At 49.6% G+C, this 19,786-nt stretch overlaps 9 protein-coding genes across 9 annotated transcripts; 4 read left to right on the top strand and 5 right to left on the bottom strand.

Moving 5' to 3' along the window:
• Positions 1-2,359, bottom strand: N7466_000221 (VHS domain protein; the record flags this gene model as incomplete). Its single annotated transcript, XM_057159619.1, has 8 exons — positions 1-201; positions 262-818; positions 875-1,259; positions 1,320-1,583; positions 1,637-1,930; positions 2,002-2,077; positions 2,132-2,219; positions 2,293-2,359. 8 exons carry the CDS (start codon positions 2,357-2,359, stop codon positions 1-3), a joined length of 1,932 nt encoding a protein of 643 aa, XP_057025867.1.
• A 303-nt stretch (positions 2,360-2,662) lies between these two features.
• On the top strand, positions 2,663-3,888 carry N7466_000220 (ribosome biogenesis TSR3 family protein; the record flags this gene model as incomplete). The annotated part of the gene is made up of 3 exons (XM_057159618.1): positions 2,663-2,904; positions 2,955-3,091; positions 3,152-3,888. The coding sequence occupies 3 exons, from the start codon at positions 2,663-2,665 to the stop codon at positions 3,886-3,888; spliced, it is 1,116 nt and encodes a 371-aa protein (XP_057025866.1).
• Positions 3,889-5,764: 1,876 nt separating this feature from the next.
• Positions 5,765-7,048, bottom strand: N7466_000219 (phosphatidate phosphatase App1 family protein; the record flags this gene model as incomplete). The annotated part of the gene is made up of 1 exon (XM_057159617.1): positions 5,765-7,048. The coding sequence occupies one exon, from the start codon at positions 7,046-7,048 to the stop codon at positions 5,765-5,767; it is 1,284 nt and encodes a 427-aa protein (XP_057025865.1).
• A 914-nt stretch (positions 7,049-7,962) lies between these two features.
• On the bottom strand, positions 7,963-8,893 carry N7466_000218 (uncharacterized protein; the record flags this gene model as incomplete). The annotated part of the gene is made up of 4 exons (XM_057159616.1): positions 7,963-8,351; positions 8,422-8,537; positions 8,605-8,615; positions 8,690-8,893. The coding sequence occupies 4 exons, from the start codon at positions 8,891-8,893 to the stop codon at positions 7,963-7,965; spliced, it is 720 nt and encodes a 239-aa protein (XP_057025864.1).
• Positions 8,894-11,161: 2,268 nt separating this feature from the next.
• On the top strand, positions 11,162-11,941 carry N7466_000217 (uncharacterized protein; the record flags this gene model as incomplete). The annotated part of the gene is made up of 1 exon (XM_057159615.1): positions 11,162-11,941. The coding sequence occupies one exon, from the start codon at positions 11,162-11,164 to the stop codon at positions 11,939-11,941; it is 780 nt and encodes a 259-aa protein (XP_057025863.1).
• Positions 11,942-12,814: 873 nt separating this feature from the next.
• On the top strand, positions 12,815-14,746 carry N7466_000216 (uncharacterized protein; the record flags this gene model as incomplete). Its single annotated transcript, XM_057159614.1, has 1 exon — positions 12,815-14,746. The coding sequence occupies one exon, from the start codon at positions 12,815-12,817 to the stop codon at positions 14,744-14,746; it is 1,932 nt and encodes a 643-aa protein (XP_057025862.1).
• A 542-nt stretch (positions 14,747-15,288) lies between these two features.
• Positions 15,289-16,606, bottom strand: N7466_000215 (GOLPH3/VPS74 family protein; the record flags this gene model as incomplete). The annotated part of the gene is made up of 4 exons (XM_057159613.1): positions 15,289-15,339; positions 15,400-15,893; positions 15,988-16,234; positions 16,334-16,606. The coding sequence occupies 4 exons, from the start codon at positions 16,604-16,606 to the stop codon at positions 15,289-15,291; spliced, it is 1,065 nt and encodes a 354-aa protein (XP_057025861.1).
• A 1,067-nt stretch (positions 16,607-17,673) lies between these two features.
• Positions 17,674-18,485, bottom strand: acpA (acyl carrier protein; the record flags this gene model as incomplete). Its single annotated transcript, XM_057159612.1, has 6 exons — positions 17,674-17,681; positions 17,740-17,778; positions 17,839-17,887; positions 17,953-18,033; positions 18,144-18,161; positions 18,261-18,485. 6 exons carry the CDS (start codon positions 18,483-18,485, stop codon positions 17,674-17,676), a joined length of 420 nt encoding a protein of 139 aa, XP_057025860.1.
• A 329-nt stretch (positions 18,486-18,814) lies between these two features.
• On the top strand, positions 18,815-19,628 carry N7466_000213 (NuoI/complex I 23 kDa subunit family protein; the record flags this gene model as incomplete). The annotated part of the gene is made up of 3 exons (XM_057159611.1): positions 18,815-19,077; positions 19,147-19,412; positions 19,498-19,628. 3 exons carry the CDS (start codon positions 18,815-18,817, stop codon positions 19,626-19,628), a joined length of 660 nt encoding a protein of 219 aa, XP_057025859.1.
• Positions 19,629-19,786: the final 158 nt, after the last annotated feature.

Here is a 19,786-nt window from a genome sequence, read left to right as displayed (position 1 = left end):
TTAGTAAATGCCCAGAGATGGAACCATGCCTTGCTCCTCGCGAGACTCGGCTCCGAGCTTGTATGAGACCTTGAACCGAATTTTCACCGAGTTGCCCTTGCCAGAGTCAACACCGTCCAGGAGCATGTCCTGTTGCACTCCATGTTGTTGTTGGGGAGCAATCTCTCGGCCAGACTGCGGCCGAAGTTGAAGCGTGTATGACTAAAAAAAAAAACGAGTTAGCATCGGGGATTCCGAGACACAGTACCATTTCTGGCTTACCTTCTCCACTGCAACCTGGAAGTGAAGCTCTCCAATCGGTTGGCTAGTAGTGTTGGAGAAAATAGCTCGGAGGTAGATCTGGCGCGGCGAGTTGGGCACACGACGGGCATGGAAATCAACCCGGAGCGGCGTGTTCAGAACCTGCACTTGGTTGTTTGAGGGTAGGGCGTTGCTTTGAGGAAGGGCTGATGCAAAGTTCCACTCGTCATCCTCGGGAGCAGCCTGTCCTGCGGGCTGCGGCTGGCTAGGGCCTCCGACCAGATCAAGTAGAGATGAGGAAGCCGGGGCGGCTTGGGTCTGCGGAGGGGCTTGGAAGGCATTGCTTGCGGGTCGAGGGCTGGCAGAGACCAGCGATGCAAAGGGATCAGCCGGCTGCGGCGGAGTCGCTGTCTGGCGAACCTGGGGGGACTGGGTACGGGCTGGAGTGGAAGCCTGAGAAGCAGGCCGAGATGTGTTCATAGATGCAAGAATGTCATAATTTGCCTTAAAGCCAGCGGGTGCTTGTTGAGATGCGGCTAAAGGCGGGGTTGGGCCAGAAGGCATGGAAGGAAAGCCCACTGTGATAAAAGGTTAATGTTTGAATCATGAATCAAATATGAAGGGAAAGTCTTACTGCCTCCAAGTGAAATCCCACCACCGGGCATAGGGCTATCGTCACCAAGGGAAAGTCCAAGCAAGTCATTCTCTAGAGCATTCCCTTGGGCACTTTGTGTGGCTTCGGCTGCATTGCCATTGGAACTCGGCTCCGGGTCAAAGTCAATCAATGAAAGTTCATTGTTGGCGTTCTTGGAGACTCCGGTTGTTGTGCCCAAGGTTCCCTTGGGGATCCTGGATGCGGCATCCAGATCACCCTTCTTAACCAGCTTATACCGTTCGATGGTGCGATGTATACTATCGTTAATCTCCAACAGCTTGTGAACCGCCTCTGGGTCATCGGATTCCTCCTCACACATCCTCTGGATCTTGGGGTGCGCACTTTGCAGCGCGTTTGCAAGCTCCTGTACAGCCAATCAGCTGGATGGCAAGGAAAGGATGTATAGAGATTGCCGAGAACCTACCTCGAAAACATCACCCTCTGGAACTCCCTGTCCGTTCTGCAGCATTTCCTCCAGGATTTTGGCCTTCTGTTGTACTCTCGCAACCTCCTCTGCGGCCTTTGCCCGGTAATCAGTCTTGTGTCGGTTATCGTATCCTGCCATGACTTTCATCAATCGGTTGGCTTCCTGCAGATCCGCCGGTGTGCCTCTGCGAATAAGCTCCTGAAGCTTGGCAGACTGGGCCTCTTTCTCTTCCTCCTCCATCTCCTCGGCCGAACGAAGGTTCTAAACGGTGTCAGTAGCTTCCTCACATCTTGTGACACCACCGGAATACCTACGTCACTCGGGTTCAACACAGCCGCATCCTCGCGACGGACCTCTGGGAACGCATAACCTTTGTAAAGCAACAGGCGGTGCATATCCCGAATGAAGCCCAGGTCCTCCTTGTATCGCGATGTCTGGCAGATCGTTTGACGCCACTCCTCAATCGACTCCAGGATGCGGTGTTGGACCCTCGAGGGTCGCATAGCTGGGCGCTCGGGAAACCTTCGGACCAATTCATTGAGAAATTCTTTCGTACTGATCTGGAGGTGGAACTTGTATCCGCAGTTCTTCACACACATGTCGAGAAGCTAATGAACCATTGTGGAGCGATCGTCAGTAACCCCGCGCCAGGCTGTCATTTGTCATAATCCGAACGTACCGACAATGCCAGCAACGCGACATTCTGGTTCCGAGAATTGATGAGCTGAACGATTTCGACGGCTGATTCACGGGGGCTGGAAGGAAATATCAGTATGCGCGATGTATGGGGTCGGCGGTGCCCGACTCACGCATTGCCCTTCTTGGAGTTGACCAGATCGGCCACTTCAAGGTTAAGGGCCAAATTGGGCTCGTAGTTTTGAGGATCGCATGCATTGCCTAAAATTTCCAAACCATTAGCAATTATATTCCACAGATGTTCCCGGTGTTGGTGATGGCGGAGTCAGCTCACGAATCGCCCGCTGTAGTGGTGTTAACCCCGGCTCAGCATAGGCACCGAAACGGTCCCTAGCCGCCATGCGCGCTGAAGCAGCCTCCAGGGTGGCGGTTTGGAGGTATTAAAGGAGAAAAGAGACAAGATAAAAAGGAAAGGGGTATAAGGTAATAGCCAGGAGTTGAGAGGGTCGAAGCGGGAAGACGCCGCGATGGTTTGTTGTAGATTGCCAGTGGAGAGCGGACAAGGCGGGCGGAGAAGCACGTGTGGCGCTTATATGCTTCCACTGGAATTTTTATTCCTTCCAACATCGCGCGCTTCACGCAGTCAACGTGAAGTTTTGTTATTGTTCACTTTCAGATACTTCAAATACCTTGCGGCCTTCACTATGGTTCGTCACAAGAAGGACAATTTCTCTCGAGGGGGCAAGAAATCTTCTCACCCCCGCCCGCGACCGGGACCCCGCGATGATGGAGATGAGGCCGGTATTTCGTCGCGACCTCCCTTCAAGGCTGCTTGCTGGGACATGGGACATTGTGACCCCAAGCGATGCTCTGGAAAGCGCCTGATGAAGCTCAACTTAATGCGAGAGCTTCATATTGGCCAGCGCTTTGCTGGTGTGATCGTCTCGTATGCAACATCCCACCTTGGGTTAAATTCTCAGCTAACCATTCTACTAGGCCTAATGCGAAGAAAATCATCTCACCGGCGGATAAAGAGCTTATGGAACAACAAGGCGCGGCGGTAGTGGAATGTTCTTGGGTGCGCGTCAAGGAAGTGCCCTGGTCGCGGATCGGTGGAAAATGCGAACGACTCTGTATGTGTACAGCACCAGCCAGGAGGAACACCACACCTACTAACTATATTGTTTGCATAGTGCCCTACCTTATCGCTGCGAATACGGTCAACTACGGAAAGCCTTGGCGATTGAACTGCGCTGAAGCACTAGCGGCCTGCTTCGCCATTTGCGGACACCTGGAATGGGCGGAAGAGATCATCAAGCCATTCAGTTACGGACAGGCCTTTTTGGATATTAATGCCGAACTATTCAAGCTCTACGCCGCTTGCACTGATGAAGAGGATATCAAAAAGACCGAGGAGGCCTGGCTAGCCAAGATTGAAAAAGAGTACGAGGATAGTCGTGGAGAGGGAGCGGAGGATATGTGGACCGTTGGAAATACCAATCGCTTGCCGGCAACCAGGGGAGGTTCGGACGATGAGGAAGGTGATAGTGAAAGTGGGGAAGAGGGCAGTGATGCCGAGGAGGAGAGCGAGGAGGAGGATAAGGATCCGTTTGCCATCTCTGACGACTCCGAAGATGAAGAACAGATGGCTGAGATTAGACGCAAGATTCTTGAGTCCAAAGCTTTCAAGAATCCGAGCACTTCGGATAAAGAACAACCGGAGAGAATCGCAAAGCCAGAGCCTACATACGTCGAGTCTGATGCCGAATCTGGCTCAGCAGGCAGCGAGGATGGGGACTTTGACAACATCATCAACGCTACTCTGGTGACAGACCGTACTGGAATTAAGGAGATTCAGCGCAGAAGAGGGCAGGAGACAGTCAGTGCTTCATTCTCTCGGGCCGAGATCTCTGCACCGAAGCGATGGTAAAACGAACGAACAAGGACGAATCAAACAAGTTTTCGGCTTATGACTTGACGAAAAGAATTATATCACATTTTTCCCCTGTGCATCTCGAAACATTCCTTATTGTGCTACATGTTCTTCAGGCACTGTAATGTCACGCGTGACCTGCAGCTGTAACAAACGGTACCTCGAAGACGTCAGCACGATGGATCTAATCGGCAATTGAAAAACTCACCAAGTCTTGTGGGAAGAGACCCGACAAAGTATGGGTGATCAACAAACATACCTCGGAAGTCTTCCAAAAACAACCCTTCATTGCAATAAGTCCTATGATCTGCTACTATCCTGGGTGTCTTTATTTCGACAAATTTCTCCCGTCCTGGTATCTTGACTGTACCGCATGTACTGTGCTATTTGTTGAAGTTTTGATACATGGAAATCTTTGACATCGTGGACAATCCACAACTGCATGTCTGGGCAATGTATGTGTCAATGAATGCGTCAACGAGTGTGCCGTTGAGTCGTAGATCAACGGATTGGTGTCGTTATAGCAAGGAAGCGCCGGGGGTCCACGGGATGGTTTTCTTCTTCCCGTGCGGGTTCTCAAAGAACGTCGTCGATATGATTGCTGCAGTGATGGAGAAGGCATGACTGTCTCTTCAAATTTTCGAAACCAAGGTTATTCAGATTTTTGATATGAGAAACAAGACTTGAGGACAAAGCACTTGAGAAGAATGTTCCGTAAATTACTCAAACACTCAAGTGCTGGAATCTGAGACAAATAACGGCATATACTGATTTTAAAGTGCACTTGTAAAGATGGAATTCCTCCTGGTGGATCTCTTATACCTTAAAATTCGAGAAGTTTGAGAAATCAACATCAAGTGGAAAGCAATGGTCGCTTTTGCCACGGGTCGGCATAACGGCAGATTCCGCAAGGGTTAACATTTGAAATTCCAATATCTGCTTCTCAATGAAACTTATGCAAGGAGAACCTACATAGTGGGGATCTACCGAGCCTTACACTTGGCAGTGTTTCGGATCAATAAATATGTTTTTGCCTTGGTCCTCCCTGATCCCTCACACTCTGGGAGTTTTACTCACCTTGAGAGTATCCCGACCTCAGTGCTTAAGAAAGGAGTGAGGGGGCCGATGAAACTACTGTGATTGTTGCACCCCCTGAGTGGGCTGCTTCTCCCTAGTTGTAACCATCTAGCGACCTTTAGTGCTGATACATAATACAATTATGTGAATACTCGAGCGGCATTTCGCTTTAATGTTAGCAAGAGCAAAGATATTGACTAGGTATAAGCAATACTTATACAGGGTCTACACACATGTGCACTAAGCGTCTGGGTCAGGTATACCTAGCTAGTATGTAGGTAAACAATACTTCGTACTCGGTGAGGCTACAAACCCAGACCTGGCAAGAGTACAAACCTTACCTTGTACTTGAGAAAGATATGGTACTCCCTACTCAGTACATGAACAATAGTTGTACTTTTCAACTACCAACTGGGGGGGCGGGGGATCATGCACCGTCACGACTTTTTTTTTGCGGTCAACAGTAGTAAAGGGGGGTTTATTTATTCACTTCGGGACCAAAGGGAGCATGCACAGCTGCATATACGTACATGTACTAAATACTATGAGTTGGTGTGGGAAGTGGGGCCTCAAATCCTAGTGTAGAATTCTCCAATGTTTCGATAGAGGAATGTGGCTTCGAAGCGAGGCTGATAACTTTAATTTCACGCCTGTTTCCCATCAATAGCTCTGAACCACTGACCTTGAGGATCTCATGAAGCTGTCAGTGATGGAATCTACAGATGAACGCACCCAAGAGACTACATACGTGTATTGGACCCATGACTATTGTTACAAGAAGTGTAATTGATGCACACTATAACACCAGATCCTCCATCCCCAAGCCATCGACAAATCCATAAAGCTCAGAAGGGTCCTCAAAAACAGTCCAAATAGAAGCCGGAACGTCCTTGAACGCCGCTTCAAACCTCTCGTTCTTGTTCTTCTCTTCCATGTGCCCCACGCCTGTAACCTTCCTGATGGCAATAGCATGAACCCAGGTCGGATACCTCCGATAAATCTCCCCATACGCCTCAGGATCACTCTGCGTCGAATCTCCAATACACAGAACCCTCCGCGCCGGAAACCAGTGATGAATCTTCTCCATTTGAACGGTCTTGTACTCCTGTGTCCTCTCCGTCAATGACTTAATCAAGCCACTGATATCTAGGAAAGAGTACTCGCGCAGCAAAATCGTACCCGGAATGTAGTACTCGTGGATGAAGCTGCGCAGGAACGGGTAGAGGTTATACGGTGAGGCAGAGAGGTAGAACCAAGTGGGATTTAGCTCCTCGTGGACATGACGGTAGAACTCCGGCATGTCGGTGATGGGGACTGGTTCTTCGGTGAAGGTTGTTCGAATAATACCAGTTGGATCGACGGTCATGGTACGTTTTATGGTGTCGTCGATATCAGAGACAATCAGCCAGCCTTCCGGCGCAGCGAAATGCGTTTCCATAGCCGCCATGCTATTTCCGAAATTCGCCAGGCGTGGCCGGATTACTGTACCATCGGGGATGTTCGGTGCGCCGAGCTCGATGGTTTGACTTATTATCCCATTCCGATCGGAGGGGCCCATTTCGTGGGACTGTTCTGTACCGGCTATGTCAAGCTGAAGCGTAACGGTTCTATTGGGACAAACAGTATCGAGGAACGGCTGGATACGTTTCACGATTCGCTGGTGCGCTTCTTCGTCGCGGATGCCTGTTTCACCGTCCAGTCCGACGTGGTCTGCTATCGAGGCGACTAGCTTCCCCACATCTTTTCGGCCTTCTGTATCGAAGGTGCAGGCTACAAACTCAGCATACCACGGTGTTGGCAGGTCAGGCTTGTCTGTTTCTCCGGGCTCCTGTACAGGCTGGTATGCGGTGTTGTCCAGCAGCCAAACAGTGTTGGTGTGTGGGTCCGCCGGGTGCGCGATCGGACTTTTGGAGCCTAGGATTGACGCGACGAAGTTCATAAACGACGAACCACGCCTTTCAATAGGGGCTGGTCGTTCCTCAGACTCCTGGGTCGAGTCCTTGGTTTCTGGGCCACTGGTCTCGCCTTGCGGGTGCGTGGTATTGGGAACTGAAGAATCCCTCGGCTTGGTGTGGGCCATGATGCACCTCCCCAGACCGTTTATCTGGATAGCTGCTTTTATGGCGCAGTTACTTGGTTGATGCCCATATAGAATACCTGAACGGGGACTATATAGTCAGATTTTTTCGATTTGCAGCAGATCAACTGTTGAAAATCAGTTTTCGGTTGTTGGTGCTATCTCGGAGAACGGGATGAATAGGGGCAAGCACGGTGATCATATACTGAATGATCAACCCCTTTAGTGTTCTCGGCTGTTCCCTGCCCTATTATTTCCACCCCACCTGATCGCAACACCCCGGTTTGAGGCTGTAAATTGGGCGCTGGGCGCCTGCTCATCGAGGCACCTGCCCGGGCACCTGGTGCGCCGGGTACATCATTTGGTCTGGTCATGTGGCGAAGTAGGCCAAAAGCCCATCTCGTCTGCTCAGTATATGTGTTGGGCAACCCTTCTTCAAGCTATGAGGTGCTCGTGCATATTCTGGAGGAAGAGTCCTTTCATATGTTGGATCTGCCGGAGTGACGTTATACGTCCCACTCTGGGGAACACTGGCTTGGCCGTTTATGCATGCATGCACCTTCACTAGTTAAGACACGCATAACCTTAGTCTACTAGCACCTATTTTTGTAAACTTTCTTTTTCTTGCATCCCGTGTCTTTGAACTAAAGATACAGTAAACCGTTGTTCAAGGAGTTTCAGCTATCGATGTTTTACTTCATTAGAAACCAGAAAATCACAAAGTGTCATATAATAACGATGTTTATGTTTTGACGAGAGAACGGAGAATTTAGATCCGCTGAGTCAGCAGTTGGTGCCACATAAGTGAGGCCCAAATGAGGCCAAACTAGACCAAATTAAGCATCCGGGCCGGGCCCGCTCCCGTCTAATTGAAATTTGAGTACATGTTCACCGGGTTTATAACACCGATGAGACTTCTAATCCCAGTTCCACAGAGGAGTGATTGAAAATCCCTGTACACCAGTTGAGAATGTCAAACAGGTATCGACATTAGCCTCTGTAAAAGTAGCCACTGCGTCGCCAGAGCAGTCCTCGGTCGCGAAGCCCACAATCTCCCAGCCCTCGTTATCGACCGATGTACCGCAGGCCCAGGTGTACTCTACCCCAAGGTTGAGATAATAGCAGTCTGTGGGATCGTTGATGGTAAGATAAGCACCAATGGCAGAGCAAGTGTTGTTTTCGCCGCTCAACTCCAGTTCGACTTCGAAACTGGTTGGGACAGGATAGGAGGAGTTGGAGGGAACTGAAGTGATGGCGCCTGTGAAGTTGGACAACAAGTGGCCGTCATAGTTGGCAATGTATGTCTCTGTTTGGTTCCCAAATGTTAAGATGATGTGGTGAGAATATTTTTGTTGGTTTTTTGTTCAAATTCTTACCTAGGCTCAAGGTGGTGGTTCCATCTTCGGATGAATAGGTGCCATCGCAGTAGCATTGCAGTGTAGATCCACTGTCGATGAGCTCACAGTCATCACACGAAGAAGAGTACGAGCCACTAAATAAGTATGAGTTATGAACAATAAATCAAGAGGAAAGAATCAAAGGTAGACGTGGATACTTACTCAGTTTTCCACTATTACCGATGGAAGTCCAATGTTAGCGGAGAGGTACATCAGTAGAGGGCAATTGATTCGACGCATCACATACCGCAAGCTTTCCCTGGGTATTTTCGATCTTATTCACAAGATAAACACTGCTTTGGATCTCGCCCGTGCCATCATCTGTAGGACAGGTTCCGACCAACCAAGAGTCGATCAGACTGATATCCGTGCACTCAGTGGAGAATCCCTGTGACTGGACCAGAGATCCAGCGAGTCCAGTGAGAAACAGAGAGGCTTTCAGATACTTCATGATGGTCGAATTCTGGTGCTTTGCTGCCTTGGAGTTGATGAGAAAAAAAATTTCAAAAGTCTGGGATCATGGCTCTTTATATGCTTTTCCTCCGATCGGACGACTACAATACAACCTCAACCCCATCCATGTATGAGCCCGTCAACTCCTGCCAGCTGCTTATCAATTGATTACTTTGACTTGCATGTTACCTACTGATTCCTCACAAAACCTAGTTTTAGAGATTTTAACCCCTCAATTCTTCAGCAGAAGGAAGCCATCCTGATAAGCACTAATCCAATCTAAGAGCCGCTAAGAAAATATCTGAGCTAGGCGGGGGCGCGGCTTACCTCTAGCCTCAAAAGGAGATTACATGCGTCCAAAGCGTGACTAGTTTTTCTTCACTCGTTTGCCCACGCTTCTCCAAAAGTAGTTACTATTGCATTAGATCCATCCTTGTGGCTGCGATATTCATGCTGTTCACTCTTGTCCGAACCCAAAAGAGACTATAGTTCTTCGTCGGCAATATCACTTCGGCTATTTGTTTTCTACTCGGTTCCCTAGCTTCCCAAAGCTTTACTTTCTAAGGTTCTCGCCCTCGGGCATACGTAATATGGCTTGTTCCTTCCATGCCTAGTACACTACTAGCAGGAACCACCGCATGCTAAACTGTAACCGAAAGTCTTTATCCACCAATCGATATATTCTCACCTCGGAAAAGCTCGGAAATTGGAATAAAAGCTAGGTCCATTGTGCGAAGCTGGTCTGGCATCAGTAAGATCCAGAAATAACTTGAAAGGATTTGATCCTGAAATGTAACAAGTGAGTGTTCAAAAGATCCTGCGATATGTAGACTACTAGTGGCCAGACTCGCTACCCACATGTGCAGGTGAAGCCTAGGTAAGATGGTTTCTGGAAGACTAATCCCCTCTCCAGCATACAAACTTGCAAAGGTACGCTAGTTGCCCTTGTCCTTTCTGAAGGAATGTGCTTCTTGTTCATAATATTACTGGAAAAAACATCGGATTTTGATCCCTTGGTAGGTACATATAGATGTCAATGTGCGCTTAGAAAGTCTAAAAACTTCAGTCTTCTAAGCTGTCCTTGAATAACTTTCACCGTTGGCGAGGAGACAAACACCGCCGCCCTAAGCGCTCCCTGAGTACTCCCTGATCAACCCGGAGCTTTCAAGCCCTAAGTATACCCTGATCAACCCTAAGTACTCCCTAGGACCTCGTACTCCCCAAGTACTATCTAAGTAACTCTAAGCCTTAAATGGACTTCAGCAGAGGCTAGAGTCCATAAAGCCCACGACCTAGCCTAACCTAACCCACGTATAGGCGGCATGCTGCATAAGTTAGTATAAACTATAGTATTTATATCTCTAGGCCATCTATAATAAATATCTTCCTTATATAGTTATGACTCTACTCTTGAGCACTGATATAGTCAACTGGTGCATATAGGTAAACTATAATTACTATATCATAAAAGTTTAATATAAGCACTGTGCTTGAGTCATTTGACCGTCACTGAGAGAAACAATATCAAAAAAATCACATCGATTCCAACCATTTATATGCTAATATAAGTATGTATTAGAGATGCATGTGAATATGTAAGATTCTTTTGGCCCACACGGGGCACTTGCAGCCTGGAAACTGAAGATGTAGGCCTCGTTGACGGTGGGCTACAGCGCCGTGACTCGTGAGGGCTGCAGGCGGGCCCGTGGCACTCCGTGTATTCTAGGAGGAAGAAACATAGCTATACAGGAGGATACGTGGTATATACAAGAGTGGTTCCGCGGTGGGCAGGAAGAAACCGTTGCGGCGAGATCCCGGCTCTCACTCGAAACGGCGATGTTCTTTTCGAAGGGGGGGGGGATGTCTAAGTGATATTTGTGTGCGATATCCCCCGCACGGAATATCGTGGACCCGATGCAGGGATGCAAGGGGTTCTCGTGATTTGTATTGGTTCAAGTGTCAAACAAAAGGTGCTATAAGGCGTGGATTGATCCGAGTTACCCCAATAAAGAAATGGACATTACTCCTCAATCCTGTCGGCGTATCCGAATCATGACAAATTATGGCCCCCAATTGCCTGAACCTCAACTTTTTATGACATTCTTACTAAAGAACACCTGTTTTTCCAAGCTTCCTTTCGATTAGCTGTTTCAACCTATCCTCAACTAGGGAACTTTCAACTCGCCTGCCGTCTATGCGCCTTGGTTGAAACCATTAACTCCATCATAACCACCCTTGTCAATTCTACTGTGCTGCCTTCTGTAAGATGCTCCGCATCCTCATCACGGGCTCTACGGATGGTTTTGGCCTTGAGGCAGCCCGTCAGCTGATCCAGCGTAACCACCTGGTATACCTTCATGCGCGGAGTCAGGAGCGCGCAGAGGATGCCAAGGCGAAATGCCCTGGGGCTGCTGGCGTGCTCATTGCGGACTTGACAAGTGTGACAGAGACGCGCAGACTAGCCGAGGAAGCAAATGCGATTGGTGTCTTCGATGCCGTCATTCTTAATGCCGGGTTGCTTTACGGACCCTTCCGAAAGACGCCAGATACTGGCGTGCCAGCTATGCCTTTTGTCAACGTTGTTGCACCATATATACTTGCTTGTCTGCTTAAACAGCCCAAGCGTCTGGTTTTTGTAGCCTCTGTTCTACATCGATTGGCTAAAACAGACCTAAAAGATATTTTCTGGTTTGAGCGTGGAGAGAAGGAATTTCAGGATTTCCAAGCATACTGTGATTCGAAGTTTCATGTTATGCTTCTTGTCGGGGCAGTAGCAAGGCGTTTTACTGGTACTTCTGTCACATCTTTGCATCCTGGATACGTTGCCACGAAGCTTGGAGGTGAAGGCGGTACAGAAAAGCTAGAGGATGGCGTTGAGACATACATCATGTTAGCTGAAGGTGATTACGATCAAAGCCTCTCCGGTCTCTATTTTGAACCCAAAAGGAAGGTTGGAACACCCCTTACAGAGACAGCCAACGAAGACTTGCAAGAGGTTGTCCTCAAAGCTTGCGAGGATCTCACCGGTCTCCAGCTGGGAGCTTAACCTGCGCCTTTTGATGATATCTTTCATTGGATTTGCTCTTGTGCATTAGGTTGCGATGTCTTTGATAGCAATCATTCAGTGTGCTGGTAGTGTGCTTCTTTCGCCTTTTCAACCGAATTGCTGTTGAACCAGCGAAAGAGAGTTCACGCAAGCAGTTTTCAAGGGCTTCCGGGAAATGGTTAGTAAGACGAGTTTCATTCAGCATATCGAGTTTTGGAATGGTTGTGTCGCTCCATCTCGTAGTCCCACTCTTATCGTGATCATATTTAACAGAACGGTTATTACTCTGTTTCCGAAAAGATCTCTCTTCCAAGATTTCAGGTATGTTGCTGGAGTGGCAAAAGCTCGAGCTGGGCAAGTGGAGATTTACTTCTAGAAAGGAGCTGATTAGGTTCGAACACCCAAGCCAGCCTTTACGTTCAAACCCCTTTATAATAGGTACAAAGAAACAACAAGTATCCAAGTAGTTAAGGGGTAGAAGATTCATCATTAGTAGTAGCATTGGTGGCGGACATTGCTCCCTGAGATCGCCAACCGACAATCACCAAGAACCGACCATCTTGAACCCTGCAGAGCTTTATTTGGGCCATCTACTGCGTTGAAGAGGAAACAGCTACTGAGCCTACTCGTTCTATAGGCAATTTGCCTCTTGATCTGATATTGTACCACGAATGATTGTCTGGTCATGCTGACCTAAGGCAAATCAGGCAAAGTATACGTCAATATTAGAAAATCGCCAGACAACGCCTTTTTTTCTATAAAATTATGGAAAAGCCACCAATTCACCGTTTGGTCCCAGAAACAAAAAGCAAGAACCCCATTCTCTCTTTACAGCACCTACATATCCCAATCCATTGCCTCCAATCCGCCAAAATGAGTCTCGAACCGCCCATGATGTCAACCAATACCACTGCGGATATAATCAATCCCTCGACGTCTTACGGTCCAGCAATGAGAGGCGAAAGGAAATTTTCATCTGCGGATGATGAAAGCTCGATCCCCACCACGATGAGAGCTCTATACTACTCACCCGTCGCATCACTAGACAACAACACGTACCCCACGACGGGCTCGCCACGATTCAGAGAAGACAGCACGGCCGTGAACCCCAGATCCGACTCGTTGGCATTCAATCCCAGAGCCAACTCTCTAGCATTTAACCCGAGAGCCGATTCCCTGGCATCTCTACAAGACAACAACTACAATCCCAACCCTGGGTCAGTCCCCGAAACAAGAGCTGCCTCGACGGCAAATACCACAGATACTTTGGCAAGTGCCAGTTCACATCCGAGAACAAAGCCCGGTCCAGCGGGTTCTCTTATCTTTGACAAGTCCTTTCCAACCCCACGACCGGAAACACACCAGTATCTCTTGAAAGTGCAGACGGCAGCTTTCTGTCAAGACGAACTACGGCTCGCAATGACACTCAATCCACCCAAAACAACGCCCACCATTCCGTTGCATAGTGTCTGTGGCACAGTGGTTACGACTCCACCGCAAGACCCTGACCGGCCTCTTGGGCCGCGGTATAGAATTGGTGATGTGGTCTGGGGTGTTCTGAGCTATGCACGGGATGGTGGAGCAGCGGACTATGTTATAGCAAATGAGGACGAATTGACGCTGAAACCACCGAACATCACGTCCACCCAGGCTGCCGCGCTGGCGTTGCCGGCTTTGACCGCTTGGCAAGCCTTATTTGTGGTTGCGGGGATAGATCCTGATACGCCTGACGATGGGACAGGTCAAAACGCATCCGACACTGTGAATAGAACGGGGAGCGGTGTTAGTAGCGGAAAGGGCGCTGCTGGTAGTGGGAGAGCTGCTAGCAGTGGCAGGGGAAGTGGCCAGAACCTTAGGGACGGAAACAGCGGTACCTCTGAGCAAAGAGACGACATGATACCCAGGCTCAGCATTGCAAATAAGGGTGCAGAAGGTCAAAAGGGACACAGATTCAGTCTTACCAACCTCACAGGTGCGAGTGGTAGCGGCGAAAGCGGACGCAAGTTCAGTCTAGCTAGCCTTACTGGCAGCGGCAGCAGTGGTAGCAGTCGCAGCGGCAGTACGGATGAGGGAGGGCGCAAACTAAGCATGGCCAGCATCGGCAGCATGGCTGCGGCTAGCGGACGCAAATTAAGCCTGATTAACAGTGCCGGCAGTGGCAGTGATACTGGCTACGCGCTCCGCAAGAAAAAGCCTCTGCGCATACTTGTGACCAACGCCCGGGATAGTGAAGTCGGTCGTATAGCAGTACAACTTCTGCGAGCGGAGAAACTCTTCCCAGCCAGGGTTCGGCCCTGGATTTGTGTGACTTGTACGGTAGCGGAACAGACCGCTATTCGCGATGACTGGATGGTTGACCAGACACTTGTGATTCCGCATCTTCCCACGAAAGAAGAGTGTGATCTCGGGGTGATGTTCCGGTCCCGAAAGTGGGAACCTGTCGATATTGTACTGGACTGTACGGGCGGGGAGGTGTTTTGCCAGGCTCATTCGAAGGATGTGGTGAGGGACGGCGGGGCTGTCTTGACGGCTGTGGATCCTAAGCCTATGAAGGATGCGTCTCATGAGCAGGAGATGCTTAAACAGCGGAAGAGGGGACTCAAGAGTCGATTTGTGCCTGTGAATCCTGATGGCGCCGCTTTGAAACGGATTGCTGGGCTAGTGGAGGATCGGGTGCTGAAGGGGCGTGAGGAACAACTTGTTGATTTGAGTAGTGCGGCGAGGTTGCTTGAGGGCAAGGCAGCCGGTGCAGCAGGAAGTCGTCGTGGGGGAATGATGGTAGTTCGTGTCAATGCTGTTTGTTAGTTTACAAACAGTTGTCATTCATTTGGGCATTGAATAGTCAAAAATTGGATTATCTTTTTGGTATTGAAATATGCAGTAATGTCGCAAAGCCTTGAATTGCATTCAAATCAGCAAGCCCCGTAGCCACCCATAGACAACCATGTCTGAATAACAGTTCCATATCAAGGGGATCGAGCGGCCCAGCCGGTCTTGATGTATGAGGGTGTGTCACATGAAGCCATAGACTGAGAATATAAAGCTGCTCACCGGGGTTAGATAGTGAACAGAGAAAAGACAGACTATCACAAACATCAGAAGATGGTTCAATCAATGAGATATCCCATACAAGAAATGATTTTTTGAGTCGTATAAGATCACAGGACGCTCTGCCAATTTCCAACCTGATGAAAAACTACATGAGTGAAGAAGAAAAGAAGAAGAGAGGAACCCGACACATGAAAAAAAGAACCGGGTGAAATTCGCGAGGAGAAGAGTATAGAAGAAGAAGGCGGAAGTTGAACAAGAAAAGGACATTGTATTAGAATCAAACACGGTAAATCCGCTTAGAGTAAAGAATCGAGTCTGGTGAAAACGCTCAAGCAAGCAGCGACAATCTAGAAAAGTGTTAATGTTTGCACAGGAATCAAGTCATACTAGTAGGGAGAAAAGCATACCTCCAATTGGAGCTCTCGGTCTGGAGACTTGTTGACTTCGTCATTGATGGCCTGCGCTAGGTTGGCGCCAATGGCCTGCGAACCGCCGGGTCGGCGGGCAAATGGATACTGCGAGTATTCGGCCAGCAACTCATCCACCTGAGCAAACGCTCTCTCTCGAGCCTCGTGGCTCATTGTTACCAGAGCATTCTCCAAGACGTTGGCCGCATAAGCAGCACAGACCATTGTGACTGTGCGAAGGTAGCGGTACTCTGAATCCTCGGGGAGCCACTGAGAAGAAGGAATAATCACGGTACGGTTGCTGCAGATATTGCGCACCCGTCGGTGAAGGTCGTCTTTGGCGCCACCGTCAGCCACGGGGTGCGTGGCCATGTCGAATAGGAGGAAGTTTCGCTTCTCGGTTCGCAAAATACCCTTGTCCACAAGGCCCTTGGCCAATCGCTCGCGCACTTGTTTCAATTGATATCCGATCTTCATCAAGTTCCAGGTCTCGCCTGCGATGGAAAATAATCAGGTTAGCCAGCGTGTCACGCAATGAGTCCCTCCCCTTCCATCAAAGTAGAACATGGAATTTGATTTAATTCATACCGCTCAGCAAATCGATCCAAGAGTTCACACTCATTCTCTCGCTCGACTTCATCATCTTCAGCGTCTCGTCCAGCAAGACTTCGCCGGTCAAAGTGTCGTCGACGACCTCGATCACGCGGTCGGCCAGGGGAAAGCGTCGCCGAGAAGAATCCTTCTGCATGCTAATCCGACCCCGGAGCGCGAGTTCGATGACAATACACCCTCGCAGGGCGTATGAAATGTTCTCATTCCAGAAGGACAGGTAACCCTGTCAAAGAACGACAAGTCAGCATTTCCGAGTCCGCCACCTTGAGGACAGCACAGCAGGGGAAACCGTCACTTGTCAATCAGGGGGAAGTCAACTCACCTGCTTATCCTTCAGACCCAACAACAGCACCTCCTCCATCAAAGTGAGTTTAGGCTGCTTGCTCCGCTCCTCGGTTTCGCTGAGGTCGCGGGGGTCGAATGCGATCTTGTGCCCGTTCTCTCCAGCCGTGAACGAGGTCTCCGGGCCGCGGTTATCCATCGCAGAGCCATTCCTCGACACGGGCGACGACACACGGCTGTTGTCATCTTGTTCATCTGGGCCAGCAGCTCGACCGCCACCTCGTCGGCGAGTCAAGCCCCCGGCTGCGGACATGAGGATGGGGGTAGCGGGTTAGGGAGGGGTGGACAAAGACCCAGGTGGGTAGGGCCAAACGGCGGGATTTCGATTTCAAAAGCCGATCTGCGTGCCGGTCGCAGGGGGCATGAATTGACCGCGGTGTAGGGAGTTGTTAGAGGTCGCGCGTAGTGTAGACCGAAAGTCTGCCGTTGCCGCTTCTAAGTGGGACCTCTTGTCTCGGCGTCAGGGGAAACCAGGGACCGAGTGGGTTGTTAGGTTGAAACAGATCAAAGACAATAAAAAAACCAATTCTTGGGCTGTAGTTTTCTTGTCTAAAACCGATGAAGTTCAAACGACGGGAGAAGAACTAAGGAAAAAGGATGATTGGGTCGAAGTTAATTTAGTCGGCAAAAGCACTGGACTCGTGCGCCCGATAGCGGGCAACATCCAGATATATAATGAGCCTCCAGATTCACTCCACATGCACGATCTTATCTGAGTGGACATCTGGACATTTACATATGGAACAACACAACATTGGAACATTGAAACCGCCTAGACTAATCTTCAGCATCTATGTATTTTTATGTATCTTTGAATTCACGACCGCCCTATGTAATCATTTCCACATCAGTCTTTTCTATCAGATACGCCCTCAATGTTGGAACTTGAGCAAGTGCACTGCAAACATTGAATATCAATCTTGGAACCTTGGCCAACCAAAGTTCTAAATACACTGTGCACAACCTTGGAATTGATAGGTCGATTAGTGCCACATGTGCTACACCCGGACCATCTTCTGGGCCTTTGAAGGATCCTGGTTGGAGTGATATTCGAAGATTACTTTAGGAACTTCTGCAAGAATTAGGAGTGGCGAAATGGAGCTATTACTCCCACCAAATACTGCGTCAAAACTGCATTCAAGATGATATACACGATATAAAAGGACAAAGGCAAAAAAATCCACTGATATGGAGTTCTGGATACAGAGCAGCGTCAGGAGTCGAAAGATCCCGTACAACGCCTGATGGACGCCAATATCCGATCCTTTTCTATCCGACCTTTCAAACACACCGGTCCCCAGAAATTTTCAATTAAAATATTTAGTGGGCTGCATAGAGTTCGTCAGTACTGGGTAACTCAAAAACGGAGGGAAGGGAGAGACATACCATCGGGCTGAGCCAGGATGTACTCAACAGCCTTCTCGACTATTGGAAATAAACGCGTTAGCCTATTCTACTGCAAACATTAACTGAATTCAAACTTACCACTGTGGATCTGGTCGGCCTCCTTGTCGGGGATCTCAATGCTGAACTCCTGTTGTTGCGATAGTCAGAATCTTGCTGCTGATCTTTTCCGAGGAAAACAATTTGAGCGCGTACCTCCTCAATGGCCATGACAACCTCGACGGTATCCAAGCTGTCCAGACCGAGGTCGTTGGAGAAGTGGGAAACACCGTTGATCTAAAGTATCGAGAAGTGTTAATGATGATGAATTCTGGTGACGGGGTTACTCGGCTCGGAGCTAATGTTCAAGCCGAGGGATGTCGAAAAACATCTCGCGTCAAACTGACCTTGCTAGCGTCGGAAACCTGCAATCGAGAAAGATGATTAGCATTATTGAACCTAAAATCATGGTGGATTCAATGAATTCCACCGAGGACCAAAAAAAAAAAACAATCTTGACGCACTTTGTCGAAGTTCTTGAGCAGGTTGACTATGCGGCCCTCAATCTCTGTCTTGTTCAGACCGGCAGGGGCGGAGTAGAAGCGGACACCCTGGGAGACGAAGCAGGGAGTGAATTGGGAGGCGCGCACAGCGATGGGGGAGCTGCGGATCTGGAAGGGAGCCGGGGTCTTGACAGCGACACGGGGGGCGGAGGCCCGCAGGGAGCGAACAATGGCGGAGCGGAACATGTTGAAAAAGAGGTAGATCAAGAAAAGCGCAACGGCTAAAGATCTAAAAGGAGATAAGAAGAAAAGTGAAGTGGGGGAGAGGTTGGAGAAGAGGATGGGTAAGGTCGACGGGAGAGATGGAAGAAGATGGTCGGAAGTGATGCACCGATGCAAAATCCTGCCGCCAACCAATCACAGCCCGGCAGAAAGAAATGACCTAAGCCTAAACCTGCAAACACCACTCAACCTCATCCAGCGACCTTCTCCCCTACCTCGAAGACCTCTAATTCGACTTCCCCACCTTCCTCCTCCCCCCCTCAAACATCCTCTCCGCTCATACCTCCTTTGCAATGGCCGCTACACGACAGGTCGCAAGGCTGGTCGCCATGCGTCGGTCGCCATTCACCCCCATCGGCTCGACAGCAAACTTCTCTTCCTCAGTGTCCCGCGCAGCAACCCCAGCGGGCCCCCCTCAGCCCGGTTTCCGCCTGCCCGCGCCCAAGCGCTGGGACCAGGGCTCCGAGTCCGCCATTGACAAGGCCACCAAGTACTTCCTCCTCGCCGAGATGATGCGTGGCATGTACGTCGTGCTGGAGCAGTACTTCCGCCCTCCGTAAGTCTTTGATCTCACCGGCAACCCACGCTACCGACAACATCAATTGGGTCTGACATTCCTCTACAGCTACACTATCTTCTACCCCTTCGAGAAGGGTCCTATCTCCCCCCGTTTCCGCGGTGAGCACGCCCTGCGCCGTTATCCCACCGGTGAGGAGCGCTGTATCGCTTGCAAGCTCTGCGAGGCCATCTGCCCAGCGCAGGCTATCACCATTGAGGCCGAGGAGCGTGAGGACGGAAGCCGCCGGACGACCCGTTACGATATCGACATGACCAAGTGCATCTACTGTGGTTACTGCCAGGAGAGCTGCCCCGTTGACGCAATTGTTGAGAGTGAGTCTTATATAGCCGGGAGACACAGAGCTCCACTTCATGTCAATATTTTGCATGCCTATCTAACCAATTCCTCTACTTACAGCTTCCAATGCCGAGTACGCCACCGAGACCCGTGAGGAGCTTCTCTACAACAAGGAGAAGCTGCTCGCCAACGGTGACAAGTGGGAGCCCGAGATTGCGGCTGCTGCACGCGCCGATGCTCCCTACCGATAATCGAATCACTGTTTTTGTTTCTGGTGACTTTGTCGAATTCGATCATCTGAAACTGAGAGCAGAAAAAAGCTGGTCTAGTGAGGAGGATCATGCCTATAGTGCGCCCCCCCAAATGGCGTGCATGAAAAACTAGAGCAGGGTTTATGACACCCTATACT

This window comes from Penicillium verhagenii (assembly GCF_028828195.1).
Source record: "Penicillium verhagenii strain IBT 33310 chromosome Unknown utg000002l_segment0_segment0, whole genome shotgun sequence".
NCBI lineage: Eukaryota > Fungi > Ascomycota > Eurotiomycetes > Eurotiales > Aspergillaceae > Penicillium > Penicillium verhagenii.
Note: the sequence above shows the minus strand (reverse complement) of the source record. Positions and strands in the feature narration are given on the sequence as shown.